This window comes from Coffea arabica, chromosome 9e (genome assembly GCF_036785885.1).
Source record: "Coffea arabica cultivar ET-39 chromosome 9e, Coffea Arabica ET-39 HiFi, whole genome shotgun sequence".
Taxonomy (NCBI): Eukaryota; Viridiplantae; Streptophyta; class Magnoliopsida; order Gentianales; family Rubiaceae; genus Coffea; species Coffea arabica.
The window spans coordinates 30,123,028-30,135,840 of record NC_092327.1 but is presented as its reverse complement, the minus strand read 5'-3'; the positions used below and the strand labels follow the sequence as shown (position 1 = coordinate 30,135,840).

The window sequence follows — 12,813 nt, the reverse complement described above, 5'->3', positions numbered from 1 at the left end:
GCTATTCATGTGGAATCGTTGGACATAGTGACAAAGCATGCAAACTTGGAAAGGGAAACCAGGTTGTCACAGGGAAGCAACAATATGGGCCGTGGATGAGAACTCAGGTCATGAGACCTTCACCAAAGAAAAGGGTGGATCCCAAACCAATCCCAGAGGCTGTAGGAAAAATTTCAGAAAATTCAACAGCTCACAGGCTGCTCTTTGAATGTGATTACATAATCAACCCTCACAAAAGGATGGAGATGCAGGAAGAAAAGAGCTATCAGCAGAGACATTCAGACGAGAGGCCAGGTGAGAGAAGTGGCGGGACAAGTACTGAAAGTTTTCAAACTTAAAATTCAAAAGCAACTAAAGACAGCGGGCCACCCTTGAACACGGACCACAACAAAGGTTTGGTTCTGAATCAAAAACCACAAAAGGAAATGGTTCAAAAAAAAGTGGGTGGACAGGAAATGACTGAAGGTCAAATCAAGAAACTGGTGGAGGGATCCAAGGGGACATCTAAGGAAAAGGATGCAAGGATGACGGTGGCCAAAGATGTTGAAAAAATAGAGGCATCGGATCCAGCTAAAGTCATAGCAAGCTCAATGGATCTGGAAATGGAAACTCCAAACAATAGCTATTCACAGAAGAAGGAAAACGATGGAAATAAGAAGGATAGCAAAATGAGAGAGGTCAAAATCAGAAGAAGGAATATTAGGAATAGCAGCAACATGATGAACAGGGAACCACTGATGAAAATCTGCCAGAATGGGTGTTCGGTGATCGAGGAAGTGGGTGGAAAAAGAAAAATGACCCAGCCAATGGAAGTGGATATGATGAAAGATGAGGAAATGAAACCAAAAAGAAGCAAAAAGAAAGGAGAAACGGAATTGAATGATGAGCTGAAGGTTATGGAGACCAGCCTGGAATGGTCTCCCGGTACAATATGAAAGTTCTAGCGTGAAATTGTCAAGGTGCCGGGAGCTCCTTGACGGTTCCCAGTCTCAAGGAGGTTTGTAACCTTCACTCCCCAAATCTGGTCTTTCTTAGTGAAACTAAAAATAAAAAAAAATCATGAAAAAATTCAAAAAAAGAGTCAACTATGATAATATTTTTGTGGTTAACCCGATTGGTAAGGCTGGTGGTTTAGCTATTTTTTGGAACAAAGATCTAAAGATTGACAAAATTTTGTTCACGAAATTTACCATTGAGGTTAAAATTGCTGCTAATCAGGAATCAGATAACTGGTGGTGTATATGTACATATGCAAACTCAATGGCATCTATTAGGCAGAAACAGTGGGAAAATTTATCTGACAGGAAAAGGTTGTGGAACAATAGAATTGTGCTCATTGGTGATTTTAATGATATAATCTCCAACGATGAAAAGTGGGGTGGTAAGACTGGAGAAAGCTGGTCTTTTAGTAAGTTCAAGAATTTTATTACTAGAAATAAGCTCATTGACCTTGGCTTTGAAGGGTTGCCCTGGACATGGAACAACAATTGGAGCTCTGGGGAAAAGATAAAGGAGAGATTAGATAGAGCTCTAACAAGTGTAGAGTGGTGCAAGAACAATAGTGGAGCAAATTTGATGCACATACAAACTGTTGCGTCTGACCATGCTATGCTGCTAATGGATACCAGACCAGTAAGGAAAAGATATAGAAAACGGTTCCAATTTGATGCAAGATGGTTGCAGTATCCTGAAGTAGAAAAGGTAGTGGACTCGGCATGGGAGAAACAACAATTGGGATCCAGAGGCTACAGAATAACAAGGAAAATCAAGGAATGCATATTGGCACTCAAAGGATGGAATAAAGGACTTCAGTCAAACAGTAAAGCCAAAATTTTGGCTATCAAAGATCTAATTGGGAAGACACAGGAAAGGAATACACAGAACAAACAATCTCTGATTATGGATCTTAAAAGGAAATTGAGTGCTGAGTATGCTAAGGAAGAAGCTTTTTGGGCCCAAAAATCTCGATGCAAATGGCTAAAAGAGGGGGACAAAAACACAGCTTACTTTCATATGAGAGTTGCCAGTAAAAGAAGGAGAAATAGGATATCCAGATTGGAGAAGGAACAAGGGGGTTGGTGTGAAACAGATGAGGAGATAGGTGAAGAAGTAACAAGATACTACCAGAAATTGTTTAAAAGCACATGGCCCACAAATTTCGATGAGATCCTTCAGGGCATTTCTAGAACAATCACAGAACAGATGAACCTTCAGATCACTAGGCTTGTAATAGAGAAGGAAATTAAGCTGGCTTTATTTTCCATGCATCCCAATAAAGCCCCGGATCACTAGGCTTGTAATAGAGAAGGAAATTAAGCTGGCTTTATTTTCCATGCATCCCAATAAAGCCCCGGGACCAGATGGTATGTCTCCCTTATTTTTTCAAAGATTCTGGGGTATCATTAAAAAGGACCTAGTGGAGACTATCAAGAGTTACTTTCAGCTGGGCCATTTGTGCAAAGCTCTGAATGAAACTTTAGTCACACTAATTCCTAAGATTGATACGCCATTGAATCTTTCTCAATATAGACCAATCAGTTTATGCAATGTTGTTTATAAAATCATTTCCAAAGTTCTTGTAAATAGAATGAAGCATTTTTTGAATGAATGCATAAGTAATGGTTAAGCTGCTTTTGTACCAGGGAGACAAATTTTGGATAATGTTATGATAGCACATGAATATATCCACTGGCTTAATCATAGGAGGGGCAAGAAAGAGGGATACATGGTTCTTAAACTAGACATGTCAAAAGCCTATTATAGAGTAGAATGGAAGTTTTTGCTTTGTGTCCTTAGTAAAATGGCCCCTTGTGAATCAATTGGATCAAAGGGTGCATATCGTCCTGTTCCTACTCCTTTAATATCAATGGGAACAAAACAGGCTATGTGTGTCCTTCTAGAGGCATTAGGCGGGGGGACCCACTGTCCCCATATTTGTTTCTTTTCTGTGCTCAAGGCCTTGCAAACCTCTTAACATCTGCTTGCAGGAACAATATGTTAACAGGAATTAAAATCTCCAAGAATGGCCCTGCCATATCCCATTTATTTTTCGCAGATGACTCGTTGATCTTCTGTAAAGCTAACTCTAAGGAGGCAAGTGAGATCACCAGAATCCTTCAAATCTATGAACTAGCTTCAGGACAAAAGATCAACATTGAGAAATCAGCAGTTCTTTTCAGCAGAAACACTTCCCAGGCAAACAAACAAGAGGTCCTCCAAACTCTTGGCAACATCCAGCATGTCTCTCAGGCAAAGTATCTGGGCCTCCCTATGGTTATAGGAAGATCTAAAAACAGCACATTCAAGTTCCTGAAAGAGAAGATGATTGGCAAGCTGCAAGGATGGAAGGGAAAGATGCTAAGTAATGCGGGCAAAGAGGTTCTTCTCAAATTAGTTGCGTTAGCTCTACCATCATATACCATGTCAGTTTTCAAGCTTCCAGATGGACTATGTAAAGCATTAAGCAACATGATGGCGAGGTTTTGGTGGGGAAATGACCAAGGTGAGAAGAAAATGCATTGGAAAAAATGGTGGGACCTGACTGATATCAAAGGCCAAAACAAAGTCAGGTTAATCGTGGATATGGCAGAGCATCCAAAGTGCAATCCCTTTGCTAGAAGATGGCATTGGAAGACAGATAGGGAATGATAGATCAACTGCAATTTGGAAGGATAGATGGGTTCCCAATGGTATGAATGGACTAATAAGATTAGCTAGACCTCAAAATTGCATCATAGACAAAGTCTGTGAGTTGATCAGTAACAAGAGATGGAACAACAATCTTATTCAGTCCATTTTCTCAAGAGAAGAGGCGGAACAAATACTAATGATCCCTCTCAGCATCCAGGAAAGGCAGGACAGGTTCGTTTGGATGCATAGCAGTAGTGGAGACTACACCACCAAGTCAGGATATGCTCAAGCCAGATTAAAATCGAGCAAGAAGGCCAATAAGATGCAACCAAACGAGGGATCCAGCTCAAGGAAGGATGATCCTACACTATGGCATCAAGTCTGAGATCTAAACATAAAACATAAACTGAAGCACTTCCTATGGAAATGTCTTCATAACATTCTGCCCACAAACGAAGAAGTGCATAGAAGAACTGGTAAAGGGGATAAGTAATGCTGTGGTGAAGGGGAAGAAACTTTAGAGCACCTTTTTTTCAACTGTAAAGCTAGAGGAGAGGCTTGGAAGATATTCCCTATCAAATGGGACGGTAGTCAAGAAAGCTCGTGGAATTTTTGGAGGTGATGGGAAGCATTGCAGGGTGCTAGAAGCAGAGTTAACGGCATCAGTCACATAGAAGCCACAATAAACTTCTTGTGGCAATTGTGGAAAGCCAGAAATGCCTGCAACTTCAACAAGGAAAGCACAAAAGGTAACCTGATTTCAAGTAGAGCTCTAGAAGAATGGTTGGAGTACAAACAGATGTGGGACTTGGAGAATGGGGAAAGCAAAAAGGATGAGCCAGAAGTGCCAACGAGGACCATCACAAAAGAGTTCCAGGATCAACATGCCATTTTAATGTTCACGGATGCAGCAATGGACAATAAGAGAAGTAGAGGGGGATTGGGCATTGCAACAAAGGACCATAATGGAAGACTGGTCAAAACATGGACAATCCCTACTGGAATGATGAAAGATGCTGCCATATTAGAAGCTGAAGCAATCAGATCAGCCATGCTCAAAGCTCTGGAAGAAGGGTGGACATCTCTACTCATACACTCAGATTGTAAGTGTTTAGTGGATAGAATTAATCACAGATGTATTGGATTATCTCTGTTAGATATGTTGGTAGATGATATCATACATCTTAGTCGATCCTTTTGGTGATGTTCCTTTATATTTATTGGAAGGGAACATAATCGCACTAGTCATGGTTTGGCAAAGTTTGCCATCAACCTAATTGATGAAGCAAGGTGGGAGCTAGACTTCCCTGTGTGGCTTAAGAATGAAGCCCACAAAGATGTCCTGGCCGTGTGCCAGTAGTATGTATATGCTAGGAATATTGTAACTTTTATCACATATATATTAAATGATGACATTTTGACAAAAAAGAATAGTAACTAATACACGGCCAGCCGTTTGATTGAGTTTGAGGAAATGGGATGTCAAAACTCTTCATGTGAACGTTTGGTAAGAATAAACTGACCCCACAGGTGGGTGGGGCAATTGATATCAAAAGTTTAAAGAACCAAATAAACGCCACATTTCCAAACACAAATTTCAGAAATTTTTTTCCAAAGTTTAGTAAACTAGTTAAATTTCCTTTCCCGATTTGCCTTCCTGGAATAAAGCTACATTGTTCAGGTCCGGCTAAATCCTTCATCAGAGGCATGATCCTATTTAGTAACAACTTTAGATATGCCACATTATTTGGAGAAATAGACCTAAATTGAGACATCTTTTCTGGGCTAGCTTGGTATTCTTTGCTTCCCTCCTGATCCATTAGGGCTCTGTCCATCTGAGGAGAAAGGAGCTAAGGTCAGTAATTATGCATCCACTTTCTAGCCGGTTGACGATGTAGCATTTTTTTCCATTAACGCTATCCTACTTCCAATAACAGCCCTTTTATCTATGAGCTTGCATCTTGTACTTCTCCTGCCCACCCATCAGCAGGAGACAAAGCAACTAACGCATGATTTCTCGTCTTAACATAATGATGACTTGGTCAAGGAGAACAATGGTAGTTACACACTGAACTAAATTTTTGCATTCTAATCGATGAAACGCTCACTTACTGAGTTGGGGAGTCACTCCTCATGTTATTACCTGATGGTTTAGGGGTATTGTAACTGTTGCCAGATTGCTTGAATGAACCTTTTTTTTTTTTCAAGTGTAACGGTTGCTCAGGCGTCGGGAAGTTGTTCCAAAAGGAGCTCTGTAGATGCATTACCAGCAAACTATCGATTGAAAAATCGAAGGCATATGCAATATTATCAGACAAGACAGTTTGGATCATAGTGACTTTCGCTATTACAGAATCGGTTGAAAGAATTGACACGAATGCTGGAAATTAAAAGTTCTACTTTCTTTTTGGCTCTTTCTGTCTTCTTATTGCGCTTATGCCTCTTAAACTCATCAAGCAATTCAAAGAAAGACTGACTTCATGGCATAGCTCAGTTATTCAATCATGGTCTAGCCGTGTTTGGCATAAACCATAGAGCGAAATGGACTGGGCAAAAGTGCCCTCTTTAACTTTTATTCGAATGGACTGAATATCTTTTGAAAGGAGTATTTAGTTGTTTGTCTCAAGGCTCTTTTCCAATCCGGTCAAATGCCATTCCTTCACGGTAGACTTCACATCATCTATGTAAATGTCTATGAATAGGCCGATCATATGATCGAAGAGAAGGTTCTTTAACTCAAAGAACACCCACAGCACCCAAGTGAACCAGGACACTAGGAGGCCTTTTTGTGGACATCCTTCTCAGCAATTTATATATCTGATTGTAACCGGTGTCCGTCCATCCATGAAGGTCAACATTATATGCCCAGTATCTACCCCATTTAATCAGCTATCAGCATAGGATATTCATCCTTTTGAGTAGCTGAATTGAAATCTTGAAAATCTACAGAATTTTTTACCTTACCCTTTTTCTTCATAATGGGGACGATGTTGGAAAGCCATTACACAGACTTAACTGGACTAATAAACCCAGCCTATATTAACCTTTCCAATTCTTTCTTTATAACCTTAACACTTCCTTTGACATTATCCTAGGAGGCCACTTATAAGGACGATGCCCTTTTTTCAATTTGGAGTCTATGCTCCACTAAAGCTTCATCCAAGCCTGGCAACAACTTACATCATTTCTTGTGCTCTGAGGCAGAAGACACTATGTCTGCATTCATGTGGACGCATTACCTTCGACTGAGGAAGGTTAATTTACTCATCTCAAGAAGCAAGGGGAATCCCTTTTCTCTTTCTCCTTTCAATTCTCCTCATTCAGTGAACGAACACTGTGAATTGTTAAACTCAAATCAGTCCATCAAACTTGAGATTTCTTTCGTTTTGAGTTGCTCCTTTCAGTTGGGCAAATATTAGTTAATGTTCTCTTTCATAACTTTTTCCCTTTCATATTAACAAAATGCTTCTCCTTATTGTTGTTTTACTTGATGAGAATATTGGTTAACGTAGACGCACTACCTTTGTTTGCATTTCCTCTTTCGTGATACACTAGGCAAAAATGTTTCACACACATGATTCCTTTTTCTCCTCTTCAACACACATGATTCCTCTAATCACCTTCTAGATGCAATTCAAGAGAAAGAGAGGAATTGTCTAATAGTCATTCAACTGATTTATAGCTTCATTTAATTGTAGATTGAGCATAGCATTCTCACAAAAGGAATTTCACCAAGCAACGCCTTAATGGAGTTTTCTGCATCTTTTTCATCCTATAATATCAAACAAAAAAAAGGTGGAGTATTTAGTAGAAATTTTTATGAGGCAACCACTGACTTTTATGGAAGCACCAACCAATTTATACTCCATTCTAATTAATGATACAAGTTGATACAAATTACTCGTCAAATTCTGCAAGTCATAAATGAAAGCAAATGCTATATCACCTAAGGGGTGGAATGATACCCACCCTTCGCAAGAAGAATGAGTGGACTCGACTGCATGCTAATTAGTAGACTTCAACGTGCCACTGCTTGTTCTTTTTAAGTTGTGAGAGCTTCTCATCCCAACTCTCCCCTCTCTGCTCTGCAACTCTCTTGAGAGTATCTTGGATCCCAGGCATCATCCCCTTGAGCCCACAGAAATAGATGTGTGCCCCAGTGTCCAGTAATTTAAAGATCTCGTCACTGTATTCTTCAATTTTATCCTGAACATACATCTTGCCCCCATTCTTGTTCTTCTGCTCTCGGCTGAGTGCACGGTCATATCTGAAATTATCTGGGTAGTCCCTAAGATATTGGGAGAACTCATCATCATATAGTAGACTGTCAGTGTTTGCCACCCCAAGGAAGAGCCAAGCAAGGCCACCAAACTTGAAAGTTGGGACAGATTCCATAAACATGCGGCGAAGGTAAGCCCTATAGGGAGCCACACCAGTACCAGTTGCTATCATAATGTGGGTGGCCTTTGGGTTATCTTCAGGCAACAGCATGATCTTGCCAGAAGGACCTGAAAAATAATTGTGCAAATCGGAAAAAGGAGAGGTTAGTAACTATTTCACCATCCATGTAGAACCCAGCAAAGTAGGTAAAGCGAAAGACTGAACAATATTTGCCGCCTTGTTGCTTGGCCGGATTGCTGCCAAACTTCCTGAGTTCAAAACTGGGAAAAATACAGAAAATATTATAAAAAGCAACTCCACCTGACTTGCTTATGCATGACACAGTTGCACTTGCCAATAAGAATTAATGCCTATCAGTTACTTTATCCCAAAATTAATAGGAGTATTGAAGATTTCCAGAGTATCCTCTTCAGTCCCACAACAATGCCATATGTGAGTTTTCTTGGGAAAAACAAATCTTTGTTTTTAGGCGAAGTTGGAAACAATTGACAAAATTTAACAACTCTTTTGATGGTCACTGCCGCTACCTTCCCACCACACCTAATTCACCATCCTGAGTTCATCCATGAGTTTCAGCCAAATTATCAATCCACAATGGTGCTTTTTTCTTTTCTTTTTTTTTTTTTGGGTCAAAAGTGTCAGATATTTCATTTATTATAAACAAATAAGCACAAGCCATCGTGGTAACCTCTCTCTCCACTCCACATCATATTTAAGCTTTGTAGCAAAACTAGCTATTCTATCAGTAACACTATTACTGTCATTTCTACAGACTTCCTAAGTTCAGCAGTTAAACAGCATTCAACCGCAACATTTCCTCCCTTCCACGCTTTGCTTCTCTTTTAGGAAAAAATCAATTACTCAAACCCACCCCAAAGCAAAAGACTCATAACGCTTCATTTCCAGCTTAAATAACACAAAGGAAAATGCACCAATTTCAAGCACAAAGTGATGAATATTTCATAGATAATTTGGAAAGCCCATTTCTACCCCAATCTCACTATCACAGTGGGAAAAAATCTCTTTCTCCAAATAACCAAAGAACCAATTTATTTCTGAATGCGTGGAAAGTAGCAAGCTAGGGAATCTACTTGGCTTTTCAGAGAGCTTTCCATAAGATGGGGGAAGAGAAGGAAGGGGAATGAGAGGGTAAACAAGCACGCAGCCAGGAACAAGGTTAAGTTGGCACCAGGAATAGGAGTCATGGTGATTTGGCAGACAGTGGTGCCATACAGGGAACAGAGACATGAAAGGCAGAGGAAGACTCCATAAGAGAGATGTGCACTCTAGAAGTGTGGTTTCTAGGTGAGGCAAAGACGAAACTGCGGCTGGAGCAGGTGAAGGGCAAAATTGACAGATTGACAGGGCCAGCTTATGGATTGCAGCTACACAGGGTAAAGCTTTGATGGAGAGGGTTGCTTAAGTTTCATTTTTTAGGTTGTGGAGGGGTGCAGAGACCGGATGCCATGCTGGGAAGGTTTTGCCCGGGAAGAAGAATTGTGGGAAGCATTCTTTTTCAATTGTTGCATTTAGTACTATTGTCTGCTTTTCATAATTTTAAGTGCTATAAATTGAAGGTCGATCTCAGCATTTGGCATCCACCTTTACTCTATTCACAGTCTGTCAAGTATCAGGGTGCTTGATGTAGATTTTCAAAACTTAGGGCTCCTAGTAGTGATTTTAACATAAAACAACAGGTGAATAAAGTTACTAAAGACTGTAATTAAACAGCTCTTATAACTAGGTTCTTCAGACAAGAAAATGCAGGGCATGAATGTGATTAGATAGGAAGTACATTAATCAAGCAATACATAGAAATGTCTCTTGGTACCAAATAGCCCCTATGTGTATGCTTGATTAGCAACCAGCCTGAAATGTAAGATCAAAATGGTTGCATTAACTTAGTATTCCAGAAACATTAGATAACACAAGGACTTTGTACCATATGCTGACATCCATGTCTCTGAAAAACTTTAAATAACTTGCTAGCGATAATTCAATTCCAAATAACCTAGCAATAAGTAGTTTCCAGTTCCACATTTAAGGATTAGCCTTAAACATGGGAAGCAACCGTGCCAATAGCAGATAATTGTTTCTTTTGACAGTTAAAATACCTTTCTTAAATTTCAGCTAAAGAACAACACTCATGTTTTGTGTGATTACTAAAGCTAACTCCTCAAATTCACGAAAGATTCATAAACCAACCAACAAGTCAAGGATCTTCCCAAAATAACCACCAAGTCTAGCACCAAAATTACCTTTTCTATTTGATGTAGTAGCAATGACAACATCAATTACCATTTTAATCTTAACATCTTGAGCAAGTCAAATTGACTGGATATGGTGTAACTTTCAAATTATCAGTTGTGTCTTACCTGTGATCTTAACTTTGTCTCCAGGATTTGAATCACATAGAAAGTTACTGCATACACCTTGTTTTGAAGGGTCTTCTTTTCCTGTATCCGGATCATAATACACGGCACGTCGGACACAGAAGCTTGCTGTTTTGCCATCAAAAGAGTCCCCATAGCGAGTAGAAGCAATTGAGTACAAACGAACATTGTTGGGACTACCTGGTTTCTTTGGATTTTCACCCTGCAATCCAACAGAAGAAAATTCCAAGCCATTACATGATTTCCATCAATATGCTAAAATAAAGCTAATGATATGTTTTACCCAAGAGTATAAAGTTGAAAATGATAAAAACAGGTAACTTCAATAATAAGTAATTACTTAATATAAGCCAAGTAGTTAGATAAGCCAACTTATAATCATCAGAAAACTGCTATATGATTATTGTTGATGTTTCTTTAGGTTCAGCAGTCCTGCTTGTTTAGAATTGATTAGCTAACAAAATTCACGAAATTAGAAGAGGAGAGGTAATATCCATCTATTAAGACATTCCCATCCTAGGAAAGTAGTTACAACTACAACTTCCGCAGTCAAAGGGCCAGGGCCTGCGATGTAAAAGGGAATATTAAATCAGTAGAAAGTAACATGCTCTTGATAGTCGATGCTACTTTCTATTTCCCTGTGCCACTGGCTTTATAACAAGGAATTCAAAATATGACTAGTGGTAGAGCAATAAGTCCATTTCTTTCTTCTATTAATATTGACAAGCACAATGAGCTGAACCTGTTCTTCAAAGTTCGAAGTCCATTAAGGATATATAAGCATGTCAGCAGAAAATAAGCTAAGCCTCTTGCTGTAACATAAGAAAGACCATACAACAGTACAACTATCAAGATTCAACAAAGGCATATTGAGCTGTTTTAATCTACCTTCCTATGGAGTTATTTATTCAACATCTTCAAGGAAAACAAGAAAGTATAGGATGTAAGGCTTACAGGAGGAATGACACCATAACTTTGTCCTTCCCAGTAAGGAACATTACCACCATGATCAATCACAATATGACAAGTCTCTCCAGGAGCTTTCGGGCCAACAAGCCTCTCAACAGAGACAATTGTTGCACTATACGGTTCCTTTGGCTTGTACAAGTGCATTGGTGGCTCCTTTGGATCTTCGAGCAACAAAGGTGAAACTCCAACCTTAGGTTTGCTTGCTTGTTGTACTGAGAAGCACAGAATGCGTTGGCTTCTGGAATGTACAACATTCTTTGTTTTCAAGTCAAAATCTGAGACAGAGATCCATGATTTGTCATGAAATCTCACATTGTTTGTCTGAAACAATAATGGGATTCAACTAATAAGTTAGATTTTATGTGATACACCAACAAGAACAGATATATAGGACAATGATAGAAAATTGTATAAACAAAATGGTACGAGATTTATCTACCAAAAAGGGTCTCAATCTGCAATAATAGGATAAACAGAAATGGTTACCATGTTATAGTCGGATGGAAATCCAATTAACATCAAGATAGTGATTTCATTTCAATTAGTTCTCACCATTGCATTAAACAGCAGGACAAAAACAAGAGGGTAAAAGAAAAAGAAAACTAAGGAATAAATTCTTCAAAAATGAAAATGATAAAAAAGAAAGGAAAAAAGAAGAACTGACTAATTTCATCTGACATAAATCATGGTCGCAATTTTTTATACTGAATTTGACTATAACCCAAAAAGAAAAAAGAATTAATACTTCAAAAAGACCAAATTTTGCAGCCGTAACTATTCACAAATCATCATTGCTTAGACTAAAACAGTAATACAAAAAGACAAACCAAAAAAAGAGAACTGAAATACCTTCAAAATCGATCTCCGGAAAGAAGAATCGCTGTTACAGGGATAAACCGCAAAAGTGATCTGCAAATTGAACAAAATCAAATTCAAATGCTAAAATCTAGGGAGAAACAAATTGGATTAAAATGTACTCAATAATCAACTTCTTGATTAATTATAGTAACCTGAGACAAAGCAGAGTGAGCCTGAGCCATCATGGATGAATAAAAATGCAGACTCAGAGAAAGAAAGAATTCAGGAGAATAGAAGCAGAAGAAGATGTATGTAATCAAGTGTTTCGAGTGCGTGAGTGTGTGAGTCAATGATGGGATGCTAGGAGGAGTTGAAATAGAGTACGGCCATCGGAGGGGGGTTTCAGCTTTCCGGCTTTGTTGCATTTGGATCACTGAGGTTTGCTCATATTACTATCTGGCCACCTGAGATTTGTTAAACCTCTGTTTTATTCCCATTACTTTACTCGATTACGAATTATTTTTATCTTTTCATAAAAAAATTATTAAGTAGTGAAATTAGTACTTATTGAATGGCGGTTTTTCTTTTTTCTTTTTTTTTTGGTGCAATTGTGGTACCAAGA

General features: G+C 38.9%; 3 protein-coding genes across 3 annotated transcripts; 2 read left to right on the top strand and 1 right to left on the bottom strand.

Moving 5' to 3' along the window:
• The first annotated feature begins 1,059 nt into the window (after positions 1–1,059).
• Positions 1,060–2,292, top strand: LOC140014663 (uncharacterized). The gene has a single exon (XM_072065746.1). The coding sequence runs from the start codon at positions 1,060–1,062 to the stop codon at positions 2,290–2,292; it is 1,233 nt and encodes a 410-aa protein (XP_071921847.1).
• Positions 2,293–2,800: 508 nt separating this feature from the next.
• On the top strand, positions 2,801–4,834 carry LOC140014662 (uncharacterized). Its single transcript, XM_072065745.1, has 4 exons — positions 2,801–2,886; positions 2,988–3,502; positions 3,618–4,009; positions 4,268–4,834. The coding sequence occupies exons 1-4, from the start codon at positions 2,801–2,803 to the stop codon at positions 4,832–4,834; spliced, it is 1,560 nt and encodes a 519-aa protein (XP_071921846.1).
• A 2,632-nt stretch (positions 4,835–7,466) lies between these two features.
• Positions 7,467–12,573, bottom strand: LOC140014749 (ferredoxin--NADP reductase, root-type isozyme, chloroplastic-like). Its single transcript, XM_072065969.1, has 5 exons — positions 12,404–12,573; positions 12,243–12,302; positions 11,379–11,714; positions 10,407–10,626; positions 7,467–8,138 (listed from the first exon to the last, which is right to left on the bottom strand). The coding sequence occupies exons 1-5, from the start codon at positions 12,434–12,436 to the stop codon at positions 7,639–7,641; spliced, it is 1,149 nt and encodes a 382-aa protein (XP_071922070.1). The 5' UTR covers positions 12,437–12,573; the 3' UTR covers positions 7,467–7,638.
• Positions 12,574–12,813: the final 240 nt, after the last annotated feature.